At 44.2% G+C, this 24754-nt stretch overlaps 2 protein-coding genes across 2 annotated transcripts; both read left to right on the forward strand.

Moving 5' to 3' along the window:
• Positions 1–975: 975 nt before the first annotated feature.
• On the forward strand, positions 976–20802 carry slc24a3 (solute carrier family 24 member 3). Its single transcript, XM_061284515.1, has 17 exons — positions 976–1275; positions 4443–4568; positions 12012–12088; positions 12497–12571; positions 12670–12754; positions 13085–13188; positions 14155–14229; positions 14337–14362; positions 14444–14497; positions 14581–14708; positions 15271–15431; positions 15583–15838; positions 16215–16381; positions 16703–16817; positions 17155–17267; positions 17357–17422; positions 17636–20802. The coding sequence occupies exons 1-17, from the start codon at positions 1035–1037 to the stop codon at positions 17783–17785; spliced, it is 2019 nt and encodes a 672-aa protein (XP_061140499.1). The 5' UTR covers positions 976–1034; the 3' UTR covers positions 17786–20802.
• A 445-nt stretch (positions 20803–21247) lies between these two features.
• On the forward strand, positions 21248–24559 carry fam98a (family with sequence similarity 98 member A). The gene is made up of 8 exons (XM_061284513.1): positions 21248–21382; positions 21869–22017; positions 22093–22227; positions 22448–22629; positions 22871–22951; positions 23026–23142; positions 23229–23396; positions 23630–24559. Exons 1-8 carry the CDS (start codon positions 21345–21347, stop codon positions 24266–24268), a joined length of 1509 nt encoding a protein of 502 aa, XP_061140497.1. The 5' UTR covers positions 21248–21344; the 3' UTR covers positions 24269–24559.
• The last annotated feature ends 195 nt before the right edge of the window (positions 24560–24754 follow it).

Below are 24754 nucleotides of genomic sequence, written 5' to 3' on the forward strand. Positions count from 1 at the left end.
TTGAGAATGTATGTCCAGCTGTGTGCAAGAGTGTCTTCTGCCTTCAGCATGATGCACCTCTGCAAGAACAGGAGAAAACAGGATCAGTGCAAAGGCTTCTCACATGAGACCCGATGTTGTTTGGTGCTGCACTCCGCTGCCGCTGTAGCTGCCGCCGCCGCCGCCGCAGATCAATTGTGACAGCTCAATTTCACTGACCATGACAAGTCCAAAGTGCTTGAAACATTGACCTTTCTTCTTCTGCTCTTTGCTCAGATACCATTTTCTATTTAAAAATAAAAGTCTCAAGTGCAGAGAGTCCAGGAAATTCAGCCTATTGAACCTAATGAAGTAGCGAAAAGGAAAAGCGGAACCCACGCAAGCATGAACGAGGAGAACGTGCAGAATACACACAAGGAGGCTGGAGCAGGAATCGAACCTTGCACTTTTGAACTGTGAGGTGGATATGCTAGCCAGAGCCTCACCATGCCATCTATGTGTTTGTGTGTTAAAAAAAAAAAATCTCTTAAGCGTGCGTGGTCCGCAGACCGATACTGGGCCGCCGACCGATGGTTGCAGACCACTGGAATAGGAGACCCTAACTCTGCTGAAAAAAAAAGATTCACAACCAAAAGTAGGCAGGTTTTGCATATGGATATGTTTGTTTTCTAGTGCCCCTGGTAGCCAGCCAGCCAGCCAGCCAGCCAGTCAGCCGCCCAGCCAGGTGCACGCCTCACCAAGTGCATTGTAGGCCAAATTGTGGCCAGAAGGGGTCGTGCGTCGTATGGTCTTTTATTGTGAAGGTCTTTACCGGATATAGCAGCAGCAGCAGGGACGCATTCAATTTGTTTGGCAAGGCGTACATCGATCGACAAGCCGCTGCTCACATCTGGCCGCTCCACTCCAGTAAGTGAGAGCGAGCATCCCTCCCTCCCTCCATCCGTCCATCTCGCTCGCTGGCCGTGCACGTCTCGGCGTCCGTCTTCATCCCTGCAGCCCAGAGTCGTCCGTCCGTCCGTCCGTCCGTCCTCTTCCTTGCACGGGCGGGCGGGCTGATGGGCCAGCCGGACCTGCCGGAACGCTCAAGCAACGGAGCGGAGCGGAGCGCCATGGCCCGCGTGGTGCGAGAAGCGGCGGTGCCTGAGTCAGCCGTGGGAGTAGGTGTGATGCTGAGCCGGCGGAGGAGGACTAAAGGCAGGCGGAGAAAGCGAAAGGACTTGTTCGCCCTGCAGATGTGCTTCATGGGCATTCTGCTGGGGCTCGTTGTTGCCCTCAACAATGTGGCACACAAGGAAGGTGAGAAACGCGCAAAGTTCGCCAATGTCAAGCGTGCATTAAGCATTTAATTGTTTGCTTTGATTTCAATTGGATTGCACAAACTCAAATTGGATTCCGTTTGATTGACGTCAATCTAGAATGTGTCTGTCAATTTGAGATGAATTCTGATGATGATGATGATGATGATGCAAAGCATTATCGCAGGACGTATGGTAAGGAGGATCTCTCTCTCTATGAACAACAAGCCAACACATTTGGAGGCAGCAACTGTCAAGAGCTCATTTGCCAGACTAAAGAATGGATTTTTTTGCACACCCATACATAACAGAAGAAGCCGGAGAAAATGCATGCTAAATATATATATATATATATATATATATTTGTAATGTGCACATTTTGGACTGCATTATGGAGGTCTACCGTCTTTTCTGCTCATTCATTTGAAGCATTGAAGGTAAAGGACTGAATGTGAAATTGAATTCCATAAATGATTGCTGCATGCATTTCTGAATACGTGACTAATTCTGCCGAGCAGCACGATGGTGCGTGTGGCTGGAACGGCAGGCTCCCTCCCAACGCTGCAACTTGCATTTCTGTGTAGGCCATATTGTCCCAATCCCTGTATGGCATTTCTCATCTCTCCAGCTTTCATTTCAAAAACATGCATAATGGTTCAATTATTATTCAAAGTGAATATAAGTGTGAATGGTTATACATATGTCTGGAATCGATTGATGACCTGACCTGTCCAGGGTGTACATGTGGAGCAAGTCTGTTACAAAAACAGGATGTTTGATGGTAAAGTCGCAACTGTCATTCCCAGATCATGTATGTGGCATGTCCATAAATCCATTTCTCAAGCTAAAGACCCTTTTCATCCATGTGTGACCAATGCCAAAGACAAATAAAGGGTCATGGTATAAACCTGCCATTGACGCTTTCTTGGTATGAGCATTAGTGTGTCCATTAGCTTATTACATAACTCAGACCTTTGGTTGCTCCGTCTCGTCCTTTGTGTTTGCTAGGAGGATGGGGGGCTGGGGGGGGGTGACACAGATGGAGCACTTTGTACTGACAAAGCCTTGGGACTCAGAGCAGAGGAACAAAATTGGACAAAAAGGAAAACAGACAAGAGTGCAGTGCGTGCTGAGAAGAGCAATGGGAGCATGTGGGGACAGCTCAGGCTATGGAATAAGAAACAGTAGGATAAAGGAGGAGATGGAGAAGGAATAGACAGAAACACAGGGAGGTGGGATTTCAGTGCGCTAAATTGCCTGAGACAAGGAAGGTGAACAAATATGGCTTACTATTAAGCACTCTTGCACAAGCCTCATGATTTCATGGGATTACAATTAAGACCTATGATCAGTATCTTCAATCAATGTTTTTTTCTTTCTTTCCTTCTTTCTTTCCTTCTTTCCTTCTTTCCTTCTTTCCTTCTTTCCTTCTTTCTTGCATGAACACATCTGTCAAAGAACGCTAATGAAGATGAAGTAGCTAATTAGGGATGACATTGAGGAGCGATGGGCGGCCGTGTTATTTGACGTTATGGGGTCGACTTGGACCTCTACCCGTCGGACTCTGGACAATGTAGGACACATCAAGCGGTGAGGCTAGGAGTGTGTTTGCTATTGGGAGAAATATGTGGACAAGCATATCTATCTCTTGATGCTAATGATTTCCCACAAGCATTTTTCTTTTTTTTCTATATCACGCTCCTCTGATAAAAATGCACGGCATAGTTGACCTAGATCCAGAGGCTGGAAGAGTCGTGCAGGTACGAGGAGATCCATCAAATGAAACACACACACACATATTCCAGGGTGCATTTCAGTTCACATTTGTAATGGTATCAACAATGAGGTCTGTGGACAGATGGTCCCTTTTGTCTGGCTTCACCGCTAATTTATCATCACCAAAAAGTCGGATTGATCTGAAAGCGTGTGTTTGGCGTGAAGATGATGATTTGCAATTTGATTCCTTCTTGTGGCTCGGTTCAAATCAATGAGCGACTCAATCAATGACCTCATGGATCCTGTTAGTAGGGAGGACGTTCCATGCTATTCTGCTTCATTCATCTTTTGTTGCAACCTACTGCAAGGTCAAAATGTAATTGTCCATTTTTTCCACCTATTTAATCCACTCATGTGCGATCCCAGGCATAATTTCGTTCCGCAGCAAAGCGAAAGCAGACTGATGATAGCGTTATTACGAAACGATATTGCTTTGACCTTGTCATATTGTAGTCTTATGTTTAGGTCATGTGGACACCGTGTCTCCGAAAAACGACGTACTATAGTAAGTAGTAAGAGGACATTAAGGCTGCAAGGGCAGCCTAGCACTGATGCAGCTTGGCAGATTTCACCCTCAGGTTCTCTCTGTAGAAGTGTAGCACTGTACGCTTGCCCCAAAGAAGGACCGATACAACCCACGTTTTCCCCAACAGCCAAAACCTTCCAAAGCATTTTTTTGCTGACCCTCTTCATTCTTGCAGTTTTGTCGGCGTTGTACGACAGAACAGCAAAAATCCAAGTGGGAATGGAAGCCAGGAAAAAAAAAAGCAGCGAGAATTTGGCCACCCGGCGGGATGGTGGCGCTTGAAATTGGTCTCCGAGAAATGGTGTCGCAGCTAGCTGCCTTCTACAGCATTGTGCACATTCTGTTCTGGCCAAATCCTTCATGTTCTGATAAATTGAGTGTAGACTGCTTCTATTTATGGAAAGTCTGCCTATGCTGAGGCCTGTTGCGTGGTGAGAGAGGAGATGGATTGGAAGGGGGGCTGGCTGCTTGCGAATGCAGTGACCTACATGAATGGAGCTCGGCATGCCTCCATATCAGCCGGCCGGCCGGCCAGCCAGCCAGCCAGCGTTCCTGTAGGAGCGTGCTGACACAACACGCATACATATGTCATCGTTCTTTGTTCTGTGGCAAACGGAAGGCTTCGCAAATATCCATCGAATGTCAATTAACACTGGACCTTCAACTTTGGGTCTCAGATGAGATTTACGGGCGCCAAAAATAAGAAATGGGCTGAGGAAAAGACACTTCTTCAGCCCTCAAATCTCTTTTTCTTAGCCCAAGTTGACTATTTATTCCTTCACAAAAGAGGAGTTTTATGGTCTCTGTCATGATCAGCACTCACAACACATACTCCTCTCTGTTTTGTCCCATTGCGACTCTCTCAGCACACCACGTTTCAAGCTCCGTGATAGCGGAAGAGCCCAGGTGGGAGAGTCGTCACCTTCTGCAAGACTTCCACGACAATCAGTCCAAGCTCTTCTCGGAGCTTGACAAAAACTGCACCGAACCAGGTAAGACGAGAGACTTGTTGCTTGGACAGGGCTGCTCAGCTCAAGTCAAGTCTAGCTGTCCCCCATAGCTGCTGCTGCTATCGCCCACTCCCTGGTTGTGTAAGCCATGTTGTCTTTTTGCGCACGATTGTGTTGTTCTCCTGGCACGGAGCGCACCAGTGTTTTCCATGTGGGATCCCGCCCGGCCGGCTGGGCCTGGACAAGGCTGATCCCCTGCCAAGCGTTCTCTTGAGCTCATTGTAAACACACCACACATGGATTGCACACACTTTCGAGATCCAGGGACATTTGGGTTTGTCATCTCATTGGATGAAGTGCAGTATGTTAAGGACACACTTTCAAATGTGAAAGACTTCATCTTCTGGCTTTCATCCTTCTCAAATCCGCAAGGGGAGATCTCGCAACGTACCCACATGGGCATGACAAGAACGGGGCCCGCTGTTTCCTTCTGTAAGAATAGAACCTTTGTTGATGTGTGAAGTTGTTGAGGGGAGATTTGGCCCAAACACATGAGAGGAAAAGGGAGGCACTATGCAACCTGCCAAAGAGTGATGCTCACGCACGTGACAGCAATGGCCCCAAAATAGCCAGAATGCTTCCTTGGATATCCTTCAAGGTGAAAAGGCTTGCAAGTCTCTGATCCACTATTCCTCCCACCCCGACCGACTGTGTGCTCGTAAAGTGCTGGGGGGGGAGGGAGGGAGGGAGGGAGCGAACGAGGGAGCGAGGATACGCATGGACTTACTTTTCTATAGCTCTATTTTTGTGGTCTGTGTGAGTCACAGCTGGAGCGTTGATATTTTGTCTGTCCATCTCTCCAGAATCGTCGCTTTGCCTCGAGGAAATGTCCGCTGCCTCGAGACTTTTTTTTTTATCAGTCAAAGAATAGGGATGTGTTTTTCATGTTTTTCTCTTCTTTGGAGGCAAATCAAGCACTTCAATTCATTTCTGTGTTTTCCTGAATTCTAAAGGTTAAGTGAAAATATTCATGGGCAATTTCATTTTACAATCTCTAATACAGCTGGTTATTTCTTCAACATGCACTACATCGTGTACTTTCTTGCCTTTACAACACTGAACATGGCATTTTTTGCAAAATGAGGGGGAAGCTGTGCGCGGCCATGGATGTGAAATGAGAGTCGACACTTTAGAACCATTGTGCTGATCATGCAAATTTGTTTAGCTTTGAAAATGGACCCTCATCCCCCTGCTGCCATGGAAACCAGTGCACTATGTCACCCGTGTATGTACGGGGTGTATGTATGTGTGTGTGTGGGGGGGGGGGGGGGGGGGGGGGGGGGAATGAGTGCGCGTTTTACAAAAAGTAAGCAGTACTTCAACAGAACATTTTTTTTTTTTTTTTCCCAATGCAACAAACGTTATATTCACTCTACTTCCACTCTTGTCTTACATTTAATATCTTTGGCTACATTTTTTTTCTCTGAATTGTTGTTTGAGGGATTCAACTAACTTATGTCTTCTATTTTTTATCATTAATGTACTGTCATTTTTCTTTCTGCCATGTTAAGCCTCTCTCTCTCTCTCTCTCTGTCTCTCTGTGTCTCTCCCTCTCTCTCTGTAGCGCTTGACTGCATTTTGTGACATTCACGACTGTTCAACCTCAGCAGGGATGTTACCATTTCCAAAAGTTGATCCGATGGACCTCAGACAGGCAGTCAGATAGTTATTTTGGGAAAAGGTCAGGGACCCAGAGAACACAGCTTAATTGAAAGAAAGTCTCCTCAGCCACACGGCTATTAACATAATGCCGAATGTGTGAACTCGGTAAGAGATGGAACCGGAAACGGCCAAACAGACCCTTTTTAATTTGAATGGACCTAAAACTGCATGTGCCATGTATTGTCTTCACATTTTTGTCAAATTTAATTGTGACAACCAGATTGACTTTTCAAATACCCAATAGAAGAACGAGCAAAAAGCTTGAAAGAAACAACAACAAAAATGGAATGGCTCTTGTTAAAAACTACTGTCTTTTTAAAAAGTGAATCACTTGATATGGCAGGGAGTTGTTTGTTCTAGAAAAACATGCCCATTGGCTGTTTTTGTGCAAATATCTCCTTTGCATCATTTCTTTGAAACATTCTGTTGTTTGGTTTGATAAATTGATAATGTTTTTTCACGAGATGTGTGTGTTTCAGATGTGCAATTTTCGTGACAGTCCTTGAATGCACATCGGTCGTGAAAGTGACACGAAAAGAATGCTTTTCATTTTCTCCCATTGTATTACTTGTATTTTTCAACATTTATCATTGATTTTTGCGTGCGGAATTGTGAACGCAATTGTGATTTTGCGGTTAGAAGTGTGCTAGATAGCTGATGCGAAACTCTAGTAATGGCTGAATTTGCTACCTGAGTTTGTTACCAGGTAATACAGCGAGTTTGTGCGTGAATCTCATTTGCTTTTATTGAAGAACGTAAAGATAACAGTGCAAGATTCCAAAAGCATTCACGAGTGTGTGCGGTGTTGACATGACTCTAAAATGGGAGTGGGAAAGTACAGCATCCTCTCTGCTCAACTGCGATATGTCAAATCAACGTGTTTGGCAGCTCTCGCCCACTCCGTCCGTCCGTGGCCGCCAAAAGCACAGGCGGCCGGCCGGCCGGCCGGCGGATAAATGAATGACGGACGGGCCTGCCAAGATTAGGAAATAGCTGAGATGGAAGAAGCCCAAATGTTCACTTGCTTTATTAATGCTGTTTTTCATGCTCCGAATGATCAAGCTCCAATTGCTATCGGGTTGCTTGTCAATTGCTTGCGCTGTAGCCATCAAATATTACATTCCAGAAATGATATTATCTTAGAATGAGATTCTCCATGCTTCAAGCTCAGAGCAAGACACGCATGCGTGCGTGCGTGCGTGCGTGCGTGCGTGCGTGCATTCACTCATTCCCAACCTTTGGTAGGGTCGGCCTGAAACGAAATCATGAGCATAATACATATTGTTGACAGGATGTGCTCTCATCATTTGAATAACCAAGATCATATCAGGCCGCGGATAAAAGCAACATTTACTGCGAGTAATGTGTGTGTGTGTGTGTGTGTGTGTGTGTGTGTGTGTGCGTGTGCGCATGTGAATGATGGGATTAATACAAAGGCCATGGGTTTAGTCATGTCAAATGTGTGTGCTGTGGGCTCAGCACTTGCATATTAGGATGATGATTCTTGAGGTGTCGGCTTAATGAAGTAGCTGAAGGTATGTCATGAAAAACATCTCGAGAGGTTCAAGATGTTTATCTGGTGTGAACGGTGTGTTGTTGTTTTTTTTAATACCTCTTCATTATACATCAAGCCTGCTAATGACGCAGCATTGTGGCCTACTTGCTGCTGCACACGTTTGTCACCAGCAGTATTAAAAGTTCAGGGACAGTGTTCAAATAAAAAAACAGGATTCTCTCTTTGGTGCACGCCACCACCTACTGTACATACAATAGATGGTCAATATAGTCTACTCAAACAAACCTGTGAAATATAATCAACAAGCGGGGCATGTTTTCATCGGTGACACATTGAGTGCTCCATCGGTACTTGACCCTGTTGATTGATGAAAACCTAGTCTTTTAAACTGACATTGTCGTCAATGGGCAAAATGGCCGCCTGTCAGTGATGGATTAAGCAACCTTCCTTCCTTCCTTCCTTCTGACTGAATGGGATGGCCACCTCTGATCTGACTTCTTGCCGCCTCCCCGATTAAATGCCACTATTAGCATGTAACCTTTAGCTCAGCGTTGCACGCACAAGCACACAAGCCACACGTTTTCAGTGTGTGCTTTTGTCCATGTGCATCACAATGGCCTTCCCCCTGTCACTCCTATTCTTCGGACGGACACGTGCAAGACGGCAAAGCGGATTCTGGCTCGTATCTCTTGTGTTCACACACTTGGATTAGGCCCAGCGTGATGGATTTCACCTCTCACAAGTTTTCTCCCCTTGGTGATCCTTCTGCTTTCTGAGCTTCCGTGAGTCCGAAATAGATACTTCTGAACCTTTTTGAATGATGGACAGGTAGCATGGTCAGACTGCTGATGTTGAAAAGCACCACTGCTGAAAATCCTGGGAGCTCAGCAGTCAGCAGCGCCTGCTATTTCAGATGACGCATATCAAGATGATGGCAATATAGAATATTTCAGTGAGTTAGGAAATAGCGCAACACTTTAGCCCTAATTTGTTGCATCATTGGACTGGTTTGCAGCAGCATGCTCAGCAGCAGCAGCAGCAGCATGCTCAGCAGCAGCCTGCAAGCCTGCAGCCATTGGCTGAGCCAGTGTCTGCAGCTAATTGTGCCCTCAGGCTGCAGACACTTGTTCATCCCTGAATAGAGAGGAAGCAACCTCAAGTGTTCAGCTCTTGGGGCTCTTTTCTCCCTTCCTTCGTTCTTTTCCATCACTGTGTAAGTGGTGACTTTTTCAATTGTTCAAGGGTCATTACAGACAGCGGCCATACATATTTGTGTCATTCAACACTGCTGTCAAGGAAATACTGCTCATCCTACAAACTCTTGCAAGTCTGCCCTTTTTCTCTCCATTCTCGATTGGTCCATGTGTTAGGTAATACCACCGGCATATATTGAGGTACTTGTGGCAGAAAATAAATGCAACCACATGCTGCTGCCTGTGTGTGTGCGCATGTTGCAATTGCATGCAATCACATGCTTTTAAACCAAGCTTGTTCATATGAGCCCTGTATTACATGGCATTGGCTGCCATTTTTCATAAAGTAAGTGGCTGCATTTGTGCTGAAGCCTCCTCTCCTCTCCTCTCCTCTCCTCTCCTCTCCTCTCCTCTCCTCTCCTCTCCTCTCCTCTCCTCTCCTCTCCTCTCCTCTCCTCTCCTCTCCTCTCCTCTCCTCTCCTCTCCTCTCCTCTCCTCTCCTCTCCTCTCCTCTCCTCTCCTCTCCTCTCCTCTCCTCTCCTCTCCTCTCCTCTCCTCTCCTCTCCTCTCCTCTCCTCTCCTCTCCTCTCCTCTCCTCTCCTCTCCTCTCCTCTCCTCTCCTCTCCTCTCCTCTCCTCTCCTCTCCTCTCCTCTCCTCTCCTCTCCTCTCCTCTCCTCTCCTCTCCTCTCCTCTCCTCTCCTCTCCTCTCCTCTCCTCTCCTCTCCTCTCCTCTCCTCTCCTCTCCTCTCCTCTCCTCTCCTCTCCTCTCCTCTCCTCTCCTCTCCTCTCCTCTCCTCCCACTAAATGGAGATTGACACAAGAATGGGAAAGGACTCTTATGTGCTTGAAGGACACTGAGTCATCTCTAATGTCATCCAAATAAACGAATCACTTCTTCTTTTTATGAAACGTCTGCAATTGAAGTCTCCAATTTCTCCAAAGTGACTTTTAAAAACGATTTGCCCAAACAACTTTATTTCTCGAGAAGGCTTTTGTTGTGTTTGAATGATTCTTCCTTGAAGTTGTACAGTGGAGCGAGGGCTGAAGCCAATTTGGGAGGCTGCTCAACTTCCTCTTGTATTTCAAGTGATTTTTTTTATTAATGTGACAAATGTAGATGTTTTTGGATCAACTTTTGAAGAGGGCTGAAGTTGAGCCTGTTTATTGTGTTTACAATGTGTGTGTGGCACAACAGCGAGCTTATTGTGGATAGAGGAAAGACCAGCTGCCATCTGCATGAAGAGTGTTTTTTCCCCCGCTGCTCTGAAAACAGCGATGTCTCCCATTACGCCTTTAATGATGTGTAGGATTTGTCCGATTTCTCTGTCTTTCTGTCTGCGTGTGTGTGTGTGTGTGTCTGTATGAGCGCCACACAACTCTTACGTAATGCTTGTGGTATTATGCAAGGAGGTGGGGGCGAGGGCGGCTGGCTGACTGTTGTTTCCAAGCCTCAAGTGACAAGCCGTCCGTCCGTCCGTCTCAATCCACGTTGATCTCACGAAGCTCAGGGATTTGGCAGCCGACTTGGCAGCCCACTTGGCCCCTACACGCCAGATTTCTTCATCAGGTCACACTCACCATGCAGTTTACCACCATTTTTGGGGATCCATTGACATTATGGAACGATGGAGATTCCAATGTTTTTCTATTCAGATTATAAATGATAAAAAAGAAAAAAATCCTTGTGCGACTCATTGCATTATCAGCTTACTTTTAAGAATATTCAAATGAATCTTTTCCCCCAAATCTGACCCAACTGGAATTTTTTTTTCTTTGCCAAAGGGGCCATTTCCAACACATCTGCACACCCACTTTGACCTTATTTATTCCGAGGTGATGGCACAACAGCTTTCTAATAGCCTTTTATCAGATGATATACTTAGCCAAATGGCTTTAGCGCAGCAGATATGGTAAGCATTGATTTTTCACCTCCTTTTCTAAATGCAAAGATTATACAATGCTTTTTGTCTCACCCGCGCTCTGACATGCAGGGTTGTTGTTTTTTTCTTTCATAGAATACTTAATGAGATTAGAAGAGTACTAGAAGGTTACATCATTGCTGGTCTGTTTAAATATCCTCCGTCATAATCCTAAATCATTTCAGATGCTTAGTATATGTGACGGAGTTGTTCCATTTCAAATTCTGTTCAGCTCCATCCATCAATATTGGACCTTTGTATTTATTGATGATGTGACTGCTGACCAAAACGTTGGGCTGATTTCTCAAGTCTTTTGGACAACGTTCTCAGCCAACTTTGCAGTGCAGAAGGACCCCGGAGAATATGGAAACATAGCAGTAAAAGACAGCAAAGAGTTCAATTTAAAGAGGGCCAGGTCAATCTCCTGAGGTCAAGCAATGACCCTATTTTTATATACGTTTGTTTTTTCATATATGTTTTTTTTTCTCTCTGAGTAGCTCCTCCACATGATTTCCTTTTTGATGACTTCTCTGCTAGCTTCACCTTGTTTTCTCATCTTCTTCCTATGCATAGACGGCCACACAACACACACACACAGGCAGGCAGGCTGCAGGTGCCATGGCCTGCCTGACTCACTAGCTCTGGGCTACACTGAGGGAGAGAAAGAGAGAATGTCACTGCACATTGGGTTGCCATTCTGTTCCACTGGCACCTCAACACGTACACATACAGCAAGTTACCAAGACACACAATGGAGCTTGCCAAGCAAAACCCAAATACACACAAAGACACACAGAGTGGGTCATGGTGGGCCACAGCTATTTTTAACCCAAGCGCTTGTATGCACACTTCCATGTCATCCTGGGAATTGTGCATGATGACCATGTGGCTTCTTTTCTTCCAATTGGCTAACGATACGCACACAACGATGAATTCATTGTGTCGTTGAGGTCAGCACCTGATTGAAATGATATTTCTCAGTGAGCACAAACTCTACTCTTTGATCAGGTCTTTTGAATTGTTTGGAGGTCACTGGCCATGTGCACTGCCAAGCTCTTGAGACGTTTCTCATTTCTCACTGGATAATCATGATAACGGGCTTGGTTCTTTCATTGTGTTCTATTTTGTCTGCAGCTATTCACGAGTTCCCCACAGACTACTTCACAAACCAGGAGCGCATTGACGGAGCCGTGGGATTCCATGTCCTCTGTGTGAGTGTCTTTTCAGCTGTAAAGCCTCACCGTATAATATTGATCTGCAATATTTGGAGTTGTTTTTTTTTGTCTTTGTAGACAGTCGATTTTTTTTTTTCCAAGTTTCAAGGATAGGTAACAAAATAGTCTGGCTTCCTAGAAATCATTCCTACTTCACACACGAGAATGCATTTTAATTACCGGGGAGAACTCGTGTCCCTCTCGTGGGTATTTAGTTGCATAATAATGCCATGGATCTGTACATACTCTATAAAAGGAAACATTTCAAGCATGTAAATATGGTTTGCTTTACTCTAAATAGAGAGGAAGTTGGAAAAATTATCTGTATACAGAAATGATTTCAATGCAGCAGCAGCAGTCGAGCTGAAAGTGTGTGTGTGTGTGTGTGTGTGTGTGTGTTTGCAGGCTGTCTATATGTTCTATGCCTTGGCCCTTGTGTGTGACGATTACTTTGTCCCCTCGTTAGACAAGATATGTGAGGTAAATCCTATATCATTGTTTTAGCAACATTTTCCGCCATGATGATTTTTCTTTCTTTCTTTCTTTCACTTTTCATTTTGCTTTTTCTCCCCCACTAGCGTCTTGATCTCAGTGAGGATGTTGCAGGGGCGACCTTCATGGCTGCAGGAAGTTCAGCGCCTGAATTGTTCACCTCGGTCATAGGTGACAAACGTACACAATACACATCCACAATACAGCAGACAGAATAAAGATTCCTATTGAACGCCTACAAATCAGTCAATGGATCTCAGTGGGTTCCTCGAAGATTATTCCGTCACGCTTGACATGCATGTCTACAGACAATATGTGTGGTACAAATTCTAAACTGTCAATTCAAATTGTATTGATCAAAACTTGGGGCCAGAGCATTATATTTATATACTTGAGGCTGACCAGAAAGTGATGTTTGAAACAATCAAAAAGGTATATGCCATAAAGTAAACAAAGGACTCAACATGTGCAGTAATGAGTGTTGATGTCTCTGCTTTGCAGGAGTATTCATTACGAAAGGGGATGTTGGGGTTGGCACCATCGTTGGCTCAGCTGTCTTCAATATCCTCTGCATTATTGGAGTATGTGGGATCTTTTCCATGCAGGTGAGCTAGATTGTTGTTTGTAGTCAAGGACTTCAGCCTACGCACTCAAAGACATTTCATCTGCATAATTCAACGGTAACGGGGATTCGAGAAGCTTCATAATTGCCCATTTGCAGGCAATCGTTTACAATAAAATAGACAAACTAAAGATGAGCTTCAAACTCAGGACAAAAACAATCGAGTCTTTCATTTGGGAGGCAATCAAGCCTGCTTTGAGACATTGCAATGATCTCCATAACAGCTCCAGATCAGGGCGATGAGTGTTAAAAAAAAGAGTTCATACGAGAAAGGTCGTTCCCCAATTTCCCCGGGATGGGACAAAAGCCTTCTTCACTTGTCACCACAATGACAATTGAGCTCAAGAAGGTCAAGGAGAAATGGTTTGGATAGAGAAAGAATTGCATCGTGTCTTCAAATGATTTGTTTTGAATGGCTTTCTTTCTTTCTTTCTTTCTTTCTTTCTTTCTTTCTTTCTTTCTTTCTTTCTTTCTTTCTTTCTTTCTTTCTTTCTTTCTTTCTTTCTTTCTTTCTTTCTTTCTTTCTTTCTTTCGCTCTTTCTTTCTTTCTTTCGCTCTTTCTTTCTTTCTTTCGCTCTTTCTTTCGCTCTTTCGCTCTTTCTTTCGCTCTTTCGCTCTTTCTTTCTTTCGCTCTTTCTTTCGCTCTTTCTTTCTTTCTTTCTGTCTTTCTTTCTGTCTTTCTTTCTGTCTTTCTTTCTTTCTTTCTTTCTTTCTTTCTTTCTTTCTTTCTTTCTTTCTTTCTTTCTTTCTTTCTTTCTTTCTTTCTTTCTTTCTTTCTTTCTTTCTTTCTTTCTCAACTGGACTAATCCGTCCTATTACAAAGTCAAATAAGTATTACGATACTGATTTACTATTTCTCTAAATAATGCAGTTGTGTGGAAACTTAAAATCATTTGTAGTCAACACTTATGTGTGAGTGAATATTTCCTCTTTTTTTTTGTCTCCCCAGACCATCCATCTGACCTGCTGGCCTCTGCTCAGAGACTCCACCTACTACACTCTGTCTATCTCTGCTCTTATTGTGGTAAGTGCCTACTTTTAATTGCATTCTCATTTTTCCACATGACAGTGCATGTAGAAATGGAACGTTTCGTTGCCCTAACAGTATATCGCCTTCTTTCCTTATTGTAGTTCATATATGACGAAAAAGTGGTTTGGTAAGTTCCATTAATGAAATTCCGCATTTTCTCCCATTGAAAGTTCCAGAGAAAAAAAAAGTTATTATTTGTGCTTTTTAGGTGGGAAGCACTCACCTTGATTCTGATGTATTTCGTCTATATTTTGATCATGAAGTAAGTTTAATAACAAAATGGATATCAAGTCAAAGGAAAGTGAAAATGAGTCTAGTTTTAAGTGTTGGGTTGGTTTCCTGCAGACTCAACTCCCATGTGGTACGCTTTCTGGAGAGGCAAAAGAAGAAGTCATCCAGTTTAAGGAACGGCGCCGCTAGTAACGGCGAGCTAGACGATGGCTCCGATGCGACTGCCGTGCTGCTGAAAAAAGGTAGACGCTAGCCTACTTGGTAAATTTTATTTATCATTTTATTTATTTATTATTTATTAGTTATTGTTTGTGCCTTCTTGTTTTTATTTTGTGTCGTCTACTTGTATGTTTATCGTGTACTGTGTCTCGTCACCGTGGGATGGAGGAAACGGAATTTCGCTTTCTTTGTGTGTCTGACATATGAAGGGATTGACACTAAAGCTGACTTTGAACTTTGAACTAAAAGCTCTCAAGTTTTAGTATTTGACACATGATGGCAGCAAAGCACTCCATTTAGCTAAATGACCATTCCCAACTCACTCAAGTGTCCTTCTTTTACACCCTTGTGCTACAAAATGGCGCCAAAAAATACGTCTAGTAAATATGATGCCTTTTCTGCTTTGACTTCCAATTGTTGTTATTATGACGGACAAACGTCTCAATACATCTTGTGTGTCTTTTCAGAAGGCTTGTTTGACTGATTAGCTGTTCAAAGTGTTTAGCGCATCCGTAATGTATTGACCCTGTGTGTACGCGCGTCTGTGTGTGTGTCTGTGTGTGTGTGTGTGTGTGTGTCGTAAAGCAAACCGCCACAGGAAAACATCGGTGTTGATGGTTGATGAGCTTCTTTCAGCATACCCCCACCAGTTGTCCTTCTCAGAAGCCGGCATGAGAATCATGATCACCAGCCATTTCTCCCCGAGAACACGCCTCACCATGGCCTCCCGAATGCTCATCACTGAGGCAAGGGCAGACACACACACACACACACACACACACACACACACACACACACACTAGCCCTTTAAGAAAGATTGTGGCTACTTCCACTGACATCTAACATAACACACTATCTCAGAGGGATGATGACATGATGTTTGTGATGTGCGTACAGAGGCAACGTCTGATCAACACACAAACTTTGATCAATGGCGACTCGGACGGGCCCGCGAAAGGAGCGGCGGCGGCGGGCAAGCGGGCTATAGAAAACGGGCTGTCTGGAGCAGAACGCGGTGTCAACGTGCGGCGTGAGGATCACGAGGCAGGCAATGAGACGGAGAACGAGGACAATGAGAATAACGAAAATGATGATGAGGAGGAAGAAGAAGAAGAAGATGGAGAAGGACCTTTTGTGCCCTTCCAGTGTCCAGGTAGCTGAAAGAACATCCCAGCTTCTGGTGCAAATAGCAGAAGTATTTAGTCAGGTTGTTTTGAAATTTATAAAAGAATGCATTTGTAGCATCAGATCTTTGTTTCATGTATGGTGTGTGTATATATGAAGCTTCATCCCAGCGAAACAATTCAATTCATTTAATTCTTCACAAGAAAGTGTTGCGCTGCTTCACGAAATCCATTTAGCGTGAAATCCTAATCAAATGTGCAAGTTCCACAGACAGGGCTTGCAACATTCCAATTGGGCTTGTATCAAATGAATCGGATTTGTATCAAAGTGGCAATGAATGATATTGTAATTGTATTATGATAATGTCGTCATTTCTCATGCCTACTGTACTGTGTGTATTGCAGCGGGTATATGCAACAAAGTGAAGTGGCTGCTGGCCTGGCCTCTGTGCCTGCTGCTCTACTTCACCGTGCCCAACTGTTCCTCTCCACGTTGGGAGAATTGGTTCATGCTGTCGTTTGTCTCCTCAACCCTGTGGATCGCCGCCTTCTCCTACTTCATGGTTTGGATGGTGAGAGTTTTCACGCTGAGTTTTCAACTCACTTGCGGCTGAGATGGAAAACATGCAGCCATTGTGCCGCCCTTTTGTTTTCTTCACACTGCCAACAGGGCTATTCAGCAACAAATGTCCTTACGCTTAACCTCTACCATATAAGCATAGTTGACCGTTTGAGTTGATTGATCAATTAGAATGATTCCAATTTGAAATCTTGCGCTTTCCATTTCAACAATGAGACTAATCCCACAGCATATTGTGTAGTTATTGTTAGAATGTAGCATCAAAGAGGATGATGATCTCTGGAATAAGCGGCTTTATTGGAAAATGTCTCAGGTCACGGTGATTGGCTTCACTCTGGGCATCCCCGACGTCATCATGGGCATCACCTTCCTGGCGGCTGGGACCAGTGTCCCCGATTGTATGGCCAGCCTCATCGTGGCAAGACAAGGTAGGCTCACACAGTCACACAGGCAGGCGTACGGTATAACACCAAGCGTGGGCAGACCCTTCGACTGTCTTATGATCCGTGCTTCTTTTAGCTGCCGTCATCAAATATTGAAAGAGGTCTGTTTTTGCGGACGCGCCCTGGCCATCGCTCGGCTTGGCTTTGTGCTCTCTTCAAATCACGCTTTCTTCGGGGACATCAGTCAGACACGTGATGACGCCGCTCTGACCTTTTTGAAGCCCCGGCCGGCCGAGCTGCCCACGCTGTCGGCTTTTTGGTTGTTGTTGTTCTCCCCCCCAGTCGCCTTACCAACATTCTCCCGCTGCTTTTTTCTGCGCAGGAATGGGAGACATGGCGGTGTCCAACTCCATCGGGAGCAATGTGTTTGACATCTTGGTGGGACTTGGCCTCCCCTGGGCCCTGAAGACGCTAGCCATCAACTACGGCTCCGACGTAAGCGGCAGATCAAATAGGAGAAAGCACACCGTTGCTTTTGGTTTGATTGCAGTCCAGTCCAATTCAATTCAAACGCTTTGTTGCAGATCAAGTTATACAGCAAAGGACTGATTTTTTCCGTCGGCCTTCTGTTGGCGTCTGTGTTTCTCACGGTGAGCGCTTTCAGTCCGGCCTCGTTGCTTCCTTCAATGAATGTGATGATTATTTCACCAATGGTAATTCTTCCTGCTACAAAGGATGCAGCGTTTTGGGCTGAAATATTCATAGCCCATGATGCGTTCATTTTTGCATTCCTTCAGCTTCCGAAGCGGCGGTATCGACTCACCGTCGTCGACGTGTGCTTGTGTGTGTGTGTGTGTGTTCAGGTCATTGGCGTTCACCTCAACAAGTGGACGCTGGACAAGCGCCTCGGTATCATGTGTCTCCTCCTCTACTCCGTCTTCCTGTGTTTCTCTTGCCTCATCGAGTACAACATCTTCACCTTTGTCAACCTGCCCACCTGCAGGGATGACTAAGCTACACGCACACGCACATGCACGCACGCACTTGAAGTTGGATGGCAGCGTACCAAAATTGCAAATCTTATGAACGAGATGAATGTGCAGACAACGTTGGCTCAGTGGAATTCACACGTGTTTATTGTTTATTTATTTATTTATTTATTGATGTATTTATCAGTACGAAAAGAGGAGGGACGGCCCACACGGGATGACGACGGCAGCGACAAGCGCAGCTTTCTGATGACTTGTTTTCTTTTCCTCCTGTGACGACTTCGTCGAGCGTTCTCGTTTTGAGGAAACGGTGGAATTCCAAGTCAATTAACTGCTATGGGCTCGCTTGTTCTGCAAATGAGACAATGTCCCAGCTGTCATGATCTGAGCATCCATATTCCGGACGATGGTCCAGGACCCATTGTCTTATTGTCTCTCGACTCCTACATATCCAAAATACACCAAGGCGTGATTACCCACCCACCCGCTCGCTCCCATTTTGTAAAGGTTACAACGCAGCTGACGTAGCCATGGTTTGTATTTCAAATGAGTTGCTTGCCATTTGTTCATAGCGTCGTGTAAATAACCCCAGATGGCCGATCTATTATTTATTGGTGTCGTACGCACATTGGAGGTCACCGAACCGGTTGATTTACGGTGCCGGGGTCGCTGCAATCCACTCTTAGGAGAGAAACGCGTCTTTACAGATGACAAGCACAACTGCTTTGGATGTTTTGGAATGACTGGATTTCGATGCACCGTGCGTCAACATTGGGGAACAAAAGTCCAAATGCTCTTGCACTATAGAGCCGAAACTAGCTTGAGAAAATGTGACCTCTCTTTCTTTGTTGTCCTCCAAATGGTCCGAGCTGATTATAGGGATGCTTTTCCTTGTAAGATGAAGCGGTTTGGCTCGAGCACAGGCTTTCGTAGGAGTGACAGGGTAGTCGCAGAGAAGCAAAGTACACAAAATAACTTTTTGCTGCTTTTTGCATACTGACCAAATAGACACTGATGGCATTATTTGACTAGCCACTCTTTGCTAGATGGATGGTTCCTTTCAAGATGTTCTAGAAGACATCAGGACATCCTCGCTTGAATACTAAACGTTGTATTTTGTACGGCCTAATGTTTCCATTGGTCCCAATTTGGTAGCTTTGTTCTACTGTATTTGAATATTTGTCCTAGATTTTAGAGCATGTTAAATGTAGGTTTGTGAACGCTCCTGAGTACTTTTACGCCACTGCGGGGAGTCCACAAACAGCACAGAATTCGCACTTATTCCTCAAATGACTTCCACAACTGTTGAAAGCTGTTGATTCTTGCACAGTATCCTTACAAATCTTTTTCTCTTGTTCTTTTCATTTTGGGCCTATTTTATTCCACGTTGTTTCAATGTTAAAACATTAGAAAAGGAATTCTATTTCAAATGTATTTACATTTTAACTTGTGCTTTGTTTATTTGGAGTTGGTTCTGGTGGGAGGAGCTCAGTTGTTCACTTTTGTCATCTGTGCTATTACAGGAAAACAGGGTTTTTGAACTTGTTGAAGAACACATACGACGTATAATGCAATAATCTTATAATATTATCATACAAGCATGTTGACATCCCACTTTAAATACGAAAGAATTTGTAATTGATAAGCATTATAAAAAGAATACAAGCTGTGTGGTTTTTATGTACGGTGTGACACTTCACCAGCTGATCTTTTAGTTCCGAAAAACGGTTGATACCAGGTTTAATTCAAACAGGACTCTTTTTATAATTGCAGTGGAATGCATTTTGCAACGGAACAATCAAATTACAACTCGCACCATTCCGCTGGAGAAATCCCCTTTGAATTGGTAGACGCTCCATGTTGTTGCTCTCAGAGGATAAAGATTCCCATTTTTAGGAACTTGAGAGTTGCCACAATCATTTATTTCCCTGAAGATGTGAGATCTCATTCTGTGCTAATATCAGGCTAGATTGTGCAGTATGACTTTCTAGCCTAAGGTTTCAAATATTGATATATTGAGGAGGAATTGTCATAGGACTAACACCAAGCTTCTCTGTTTTGTCTTTTGGCACAATATTGTTATTTACAATGTATTACACTATTTGAATCCAGAGAACAACTTATTATGTTTGCATGGCAAGAAATTGATCCGAAATGGAATGCAAGGCATTGATGATCCAGGATATTCGGGACAATTGACCAAAAAAAGAACAGTTGATTATTTCGTCCATTTCTTTCTTTGATCCAAGAAATGTTTAGTATATACTATACAGTACACGTCGCTCTTTTTGATCTGAACACATTCCAAACATTTTCCATATATTCAGTATTATCAGTGTCTGGCATGTGAATGTTTTTCTTTCGATTGTCACATGGAACAGAGCGTATTTATAACATGCACTTTATCATACGACAACTTGTTCCAGGTTTGTTTTGAAATGATCCTCTGCTGCTATTTACAAGACATACCGAGAACTAAAACAGTATACGATCCCATGTGTTCTAAATCAACCAAACCACCACAACAATGGTCAAAAATGTGTCTTGGATATTCTGAAATGTGTGATACCCATATAGATAATACTATATTTCAGATGTATTATATGTATATAATAGGTGTAAATGTATCTATTTTTTGTTTCCACGTGTATATTTGTCGAATATATATTTTCATAGAATGTAGGGCTGGCCTTGTACTCCTTTGTTTAGATGTGTGTGAGACCTCTCAAGCTACTCCTTTACTCGCATGGAGATTCATGTTCAATAGAATAAATGATTTATAGTTCATGATCTTAATGTATATTTGGATGGAATTCCACTAAATTCCCAGCACTGGATTTATTTCAAACAGCATGCTCTTGCTTGGTTATTGAAGAGGAGGAGGAGAGGAGACGAGAGCTATTTGCGGAATACATGTGCAAGTGTTCTCGCTTCTGAATCGAGGAACTTTCTAACTGGATGGTTTACTTTGTGTTTAGATGTTTCAAATGTAATTTTAGAGCTCATTTTGCTACCAGAGCATTAATAAACGTGTATTTGCTCAAGACAACCTATGTGTAGAATTATTATTCCTTGTATCGAACGACTAAGTCCTATTTCACCTCAATAAATGTCAGCTTTAAAATCAAATGTAATCTGTTCACGTAGAACATGAGCGAGCAAAAAATCATTTCCGTCTCGAACTACTGTATTTGTGCAAAATAATAATGCCCACCAATAATAATAAAAAATATCTAGGGTGCAAACCAAACAATGACACAAAAGAGAATATTACAGGTCAAAAAGCTGGTCGTGAAAAACTCCTGCAGTTAAATATATTCATTTTGATGGATATTAAAAAAATATTTATTTTTTTTCCTTTTTCATTCACTTCTTGGAGATATGACGACATTTGACGAGAAAGGACATGGAACTAGTTTACTGGTGGTCTGGCTAGACAGAATCCTGTCGCTAGAGGGCGTTATTGCGCCCATTTCACACGTTGATGAGCAGAAAATAAAAGCAACGAAGAAGTCAACCGCTAGTCAATCCAGCTGCTCCGCTATTTAAGCGTATGACATCTTGTGAATTTTGATCGTACGCAATGGAGAATGATATTATCGTTTCTCTCGAGGATTTGGGGTAAGGGAAAATGCAAAAGAATCTTAATAGTTTTATTGAACAATGCACTGTCGCAATTTCAGTGGTTAAGCGTGACTACGAATGTGGCGACGTGGTCTGCTTTAGCTAAAAAAAAAACAGCTGAGCCGGTGTTGAAGTTAACATGAGTCAGAGAGTCCATTTAATCTCCCTCTACTGATTGCCGTTATAATGTCGCTCGCAACAACTGTCTCAAAGAAATGTCAACAACACTTGTCTCTAGAAGCGAAAGTGCACGAGTCTAAATTGTTGCTGCTGCTGCTGCAATGACGACAAGTGCAGCTCCTTTTTAAGCCCACCATCTCCTTGCCTTGCCTCGCCTCGATAGAAAGTCGTCGGTTGCGATGTATTGCGATTGTATATGTACGCTCTCCATTCAACTACACATTCTAGCATGAATAAATGGCCGCGCTGGGCTGATGAAGAAAATGGAATGTTGTGACTAACATAATTTGAATGTCACTGAAGGTATCAAGGCCCACTGTTGGAGGACGGAGCTCTGGAGTCAGCTGTGACTGGTGGGGCTGCTTCACCGGAGTTTACCAAGCTCTGTGCTTGGATTGTGTCAGAGCTCCAACTTTACAGTAAACTGGAGGAGAATGTCCATGCGACCAACTGTAAGATGCCCATTCCTAAATAGCAACAGTAAATGCTGTGAATGTTTTGCTTTGAATCCATCACCATTCCTGCAGGTCCAAGTGAGGCAGAGGGCTTCCAGTTGGAGATGAGCGGGCTGTTGGCAGAACTCGCTTGCCCTTACGCCGTCCTCACGAGTGGAGCTGTCAACCAAAGGCTTCTCAACACCAACGACTGCCTGCTGCTGCTCTGTATGCTTTCAGCAAGTCTGATATGAGGGGGAAAGAAATGGCATGAATGCATTGTGATGGACTAGCCGCAAGTTGTCACGTCTGCTCATGCTGCGAACTGCGCAATATCTGATGTCGATTTGCCGGTTGCTCGTATAGAAGCGGACAACTGGGATCCAGCATTTATTCACTTGTATTTTGAGCAAGCAAGATGTGAGAATGACTGTCATTTTCCTCCTAGCCTTTCTGGTATCCGAGCTGGAGGCTTCCAGGATGATCCTGGTCAACACACCCCAGAAGAAAGCCCAGGAGTGTGGTAGCCCCGCCTTCCAGGAACTAAAAGGCATCTGCATGGCACTGGGAATGTCCAAGCCTCCAGCCAACATTGCTATGTTCCAGTTTTTTAGTGGCATTGAGAAAAAGGTCAGTTTGACCAATTGTTCAAATAGACCAGCGATAAAGGTTACAGTAGCTAAGGTAAACCAAATTCACTTTTGCAATCGTATGAGCTCGGTTGTTTCTTTGGATTTTACCTCTCTGAACATTTTCGATATTTTTTTCAATGGAGTCACGCGGGTCATAGGTCACGTGAATGGCGCAAAAAAACCTTTGCTATTTACTGTGTTTTCTCACACTGCTTGTTATCTGACCTCATGTGTGGTAGCTGAAAGAAGCCGCAAGTAGAGTGCCAGCCAATCATATAGGAGACCCTTTGTTGAAGAATGCTTTTGGACCCGTGCACATGGTAAAGGATTCTTTTTGGGGGGGGGGGATTCTGTCCCCTGAAATTAAGCTCGTGCCTTTTATTCCCTTTGACAGGAGAAAATCGAAGCCATCAATCAAGCACTTGTCAATGAGTATGAAGTGAGAAGAAAGATGTTGTTAAAACGGCTGGATGTGACGGTGCAGTCTTTTGGTTGGTCAGAAAGAGCAAAGGTAAGGTATGCAGCCCCTTGTTTAAGAAGAAACGCATGCTGTGGTTGCTCTAATTTTCCTTTTGTGCATGTATTCCCCCCCGACAGTCACATGCTGGGAATTTGGCTAAAGTTTATCAGCCGCTACGTTCTGCCCTCGGTACCCAAAGCAAAGTGTCTGTAGCGCACCTTCTTGCAGCCCGACAAGACTTTTCAAAAATCCTTCGCACAAGCAGTGGCAAGTCGAGAGAGAAGACTGCATGTGCCATTAATAAGGTGAGTCAATCGGTTTGATAATTAAAAAAAAAAAAGGAAAACAAGTTAGTTTCAAATTTGTCCAGCCTTGTAGGCGTTCCCTAAATTGTTTCTTCGCACTTGTTGAAGGAGAAAAGCTTGAAGCAAAGAAATGCCTAAATGTTGTCTTTTTTTTTTTGTCATACTGGGAGAAGAACTTTGAAGTCAATGTTGACCGTGCCATTTCACGTTTGTTTGCTTGTTTCACCCCCTAGGTTGTAATGGGTCGCGTGCCAGACAGAGGAGGGCGTCCATGTGAAATTGAGCCGCCCCCTCCAGAAATGCCTTCATGGCAAAAGCGGCAGGATGCTCCCCAAGCTAGTGGACAGTATGGCGGAAGCAGGGGCGCTTACGATCATTATTCCCAAGGCAGTCGGGGGGGCTATGAGAGGGGCGGAGGAGAAAGAGGAGGCAGGGGTGGCAGAGGCGGAAGAGTGCAAGGGGGATGGGGTGAGGGGGGTGGAGGAGGGAGAGGTAGTTACAACAAGGGCCAGTATCACGATTTGGCTGCTCATCAGGGTGGTGGCGGCGGCGGCGGCGGCGGAATCAGAGGTCCTTATAGAGGAGGCGGGAGCAACCACGGAGGCCCCCAGGAGTCTGGCCACCATTCAGGCTATAATGACAATTACCACCAGAATGGAAACTGGCATCAAGAGAGAGGAGGAGGAGGAGGAGGCGGCAGAGGAGGCAGGGGGAGAGGAGGCCGAGGAGGAGGAGGAGGAGGAGGAGGCGGCTGGGGAGGGAGAGGAGGCCACAATGTTAATCAAGGAGGACACTTTGAACAGTTTTTCCAACATGGTGGCCAGAACTACAACCAAGCTGGTTTTAATCAAAGCCGCCACTACAATAGTTGAAGCTAGTCAGCCGTGTGGGACATGACAGCATAGTCCGCAAACAACTTGAGAAGGAAGGCCTTACCGAGCGAGCTTACATTTCAGCAGTCTGATCACCACTAAATGATGCGCACAGTATACTTATACATCGAGTAAATGTTTGCAGCAATGTTTACATATGAACTGTACTGGCTTTTTTTTTTTTTGTCATCTCCCTCCACAATGACAATTCTTGATAAAAGGTTTGTCAGTAACACTTGTTTGCTCAATTTGAAATCAGGTGACTCGGTCATAAAGCTTCACTGCTCTCCATCAGGATTGTCTGCAATCGCTTGATATTTCACAAAGTGCTCTAAAAGTTCGCACGCTTACTTGAAATGTTCTTTTTATGGCCAGGGTTCATTTTGTCAATTAATAACAGCAAATATCATTTATTATAAATAGTTCAGATTGTGTAGCCCTTGGGTTGTGAGCCTACAAATGCATGAATGTGCGATAACATAATCA

The sequence above is a fragment of the Syngnathus typhle genome, linkage group LG8 (assembly GCF_033458585.1).
Source record: "Syngnathus typhle isolate RoL2023-S1 ecotype Sweden linkage group LG8, RoL_Styp_1.0, whole genome shotgun sequence".
Taxonomy (NCBI): Eukaryota; Metazoa; Chordata; class Actinopteri; order Syngnathiformes; family Syngnathidae; genus Syngnathus; species Syngnathus typhle.

What these genes read in the sequence shown, in the direction of transcription:
- fam98a (XM_061284513.1), top strand. Translation starts at nt 21,345, where the DNA reads ATGGAGAATGATATTATCGTTTCTCTCGAGGATTTGGG. An exon ending in CTTTTGGACCCGTGCACATG is followed by an intron (nt 22,952 to 23,025) that starts GTAAAGGATTCT and finishes TCCCTTTGACAG; the next exon opens with GAGAAAATCGAAGCCATCAA. An exon ending in CTGCATGTGCCATTAATAAG is followed by an intron (nt 23,397 to 23,629) that starts GTGAGTCAATCG and finishes TTCACCCCCTAG; the next exon opens with GTTGTAATGGGTCGCGTGCC.
- slc24a3 (XM_061284515.1), top strand. Translation starts at nt 1,035, where the DNA reads ATGGGCCAGCCGGACCTGCCGGAACGCTCAAGCAACGGAGCGGAGCGG. An exon ending in ATTGTTCACCTCGGTCATAG is followed by an intron (nt 12,755 to 13,084) that starts GTGACAAACGTA and finishes TCTGCTTTGCAG; the next exon opens with GAGTATTCATTACGAAAGGG. An exon ending in TATGACGAAAAAGTGGTTTG is followed by an intron (nt 14,363 to 14,443) that starts GTAAGTTCCATT and finishes TGTGCTTTTTAG; the next exon opens with GTGGGAAGCACTCACCTTGA.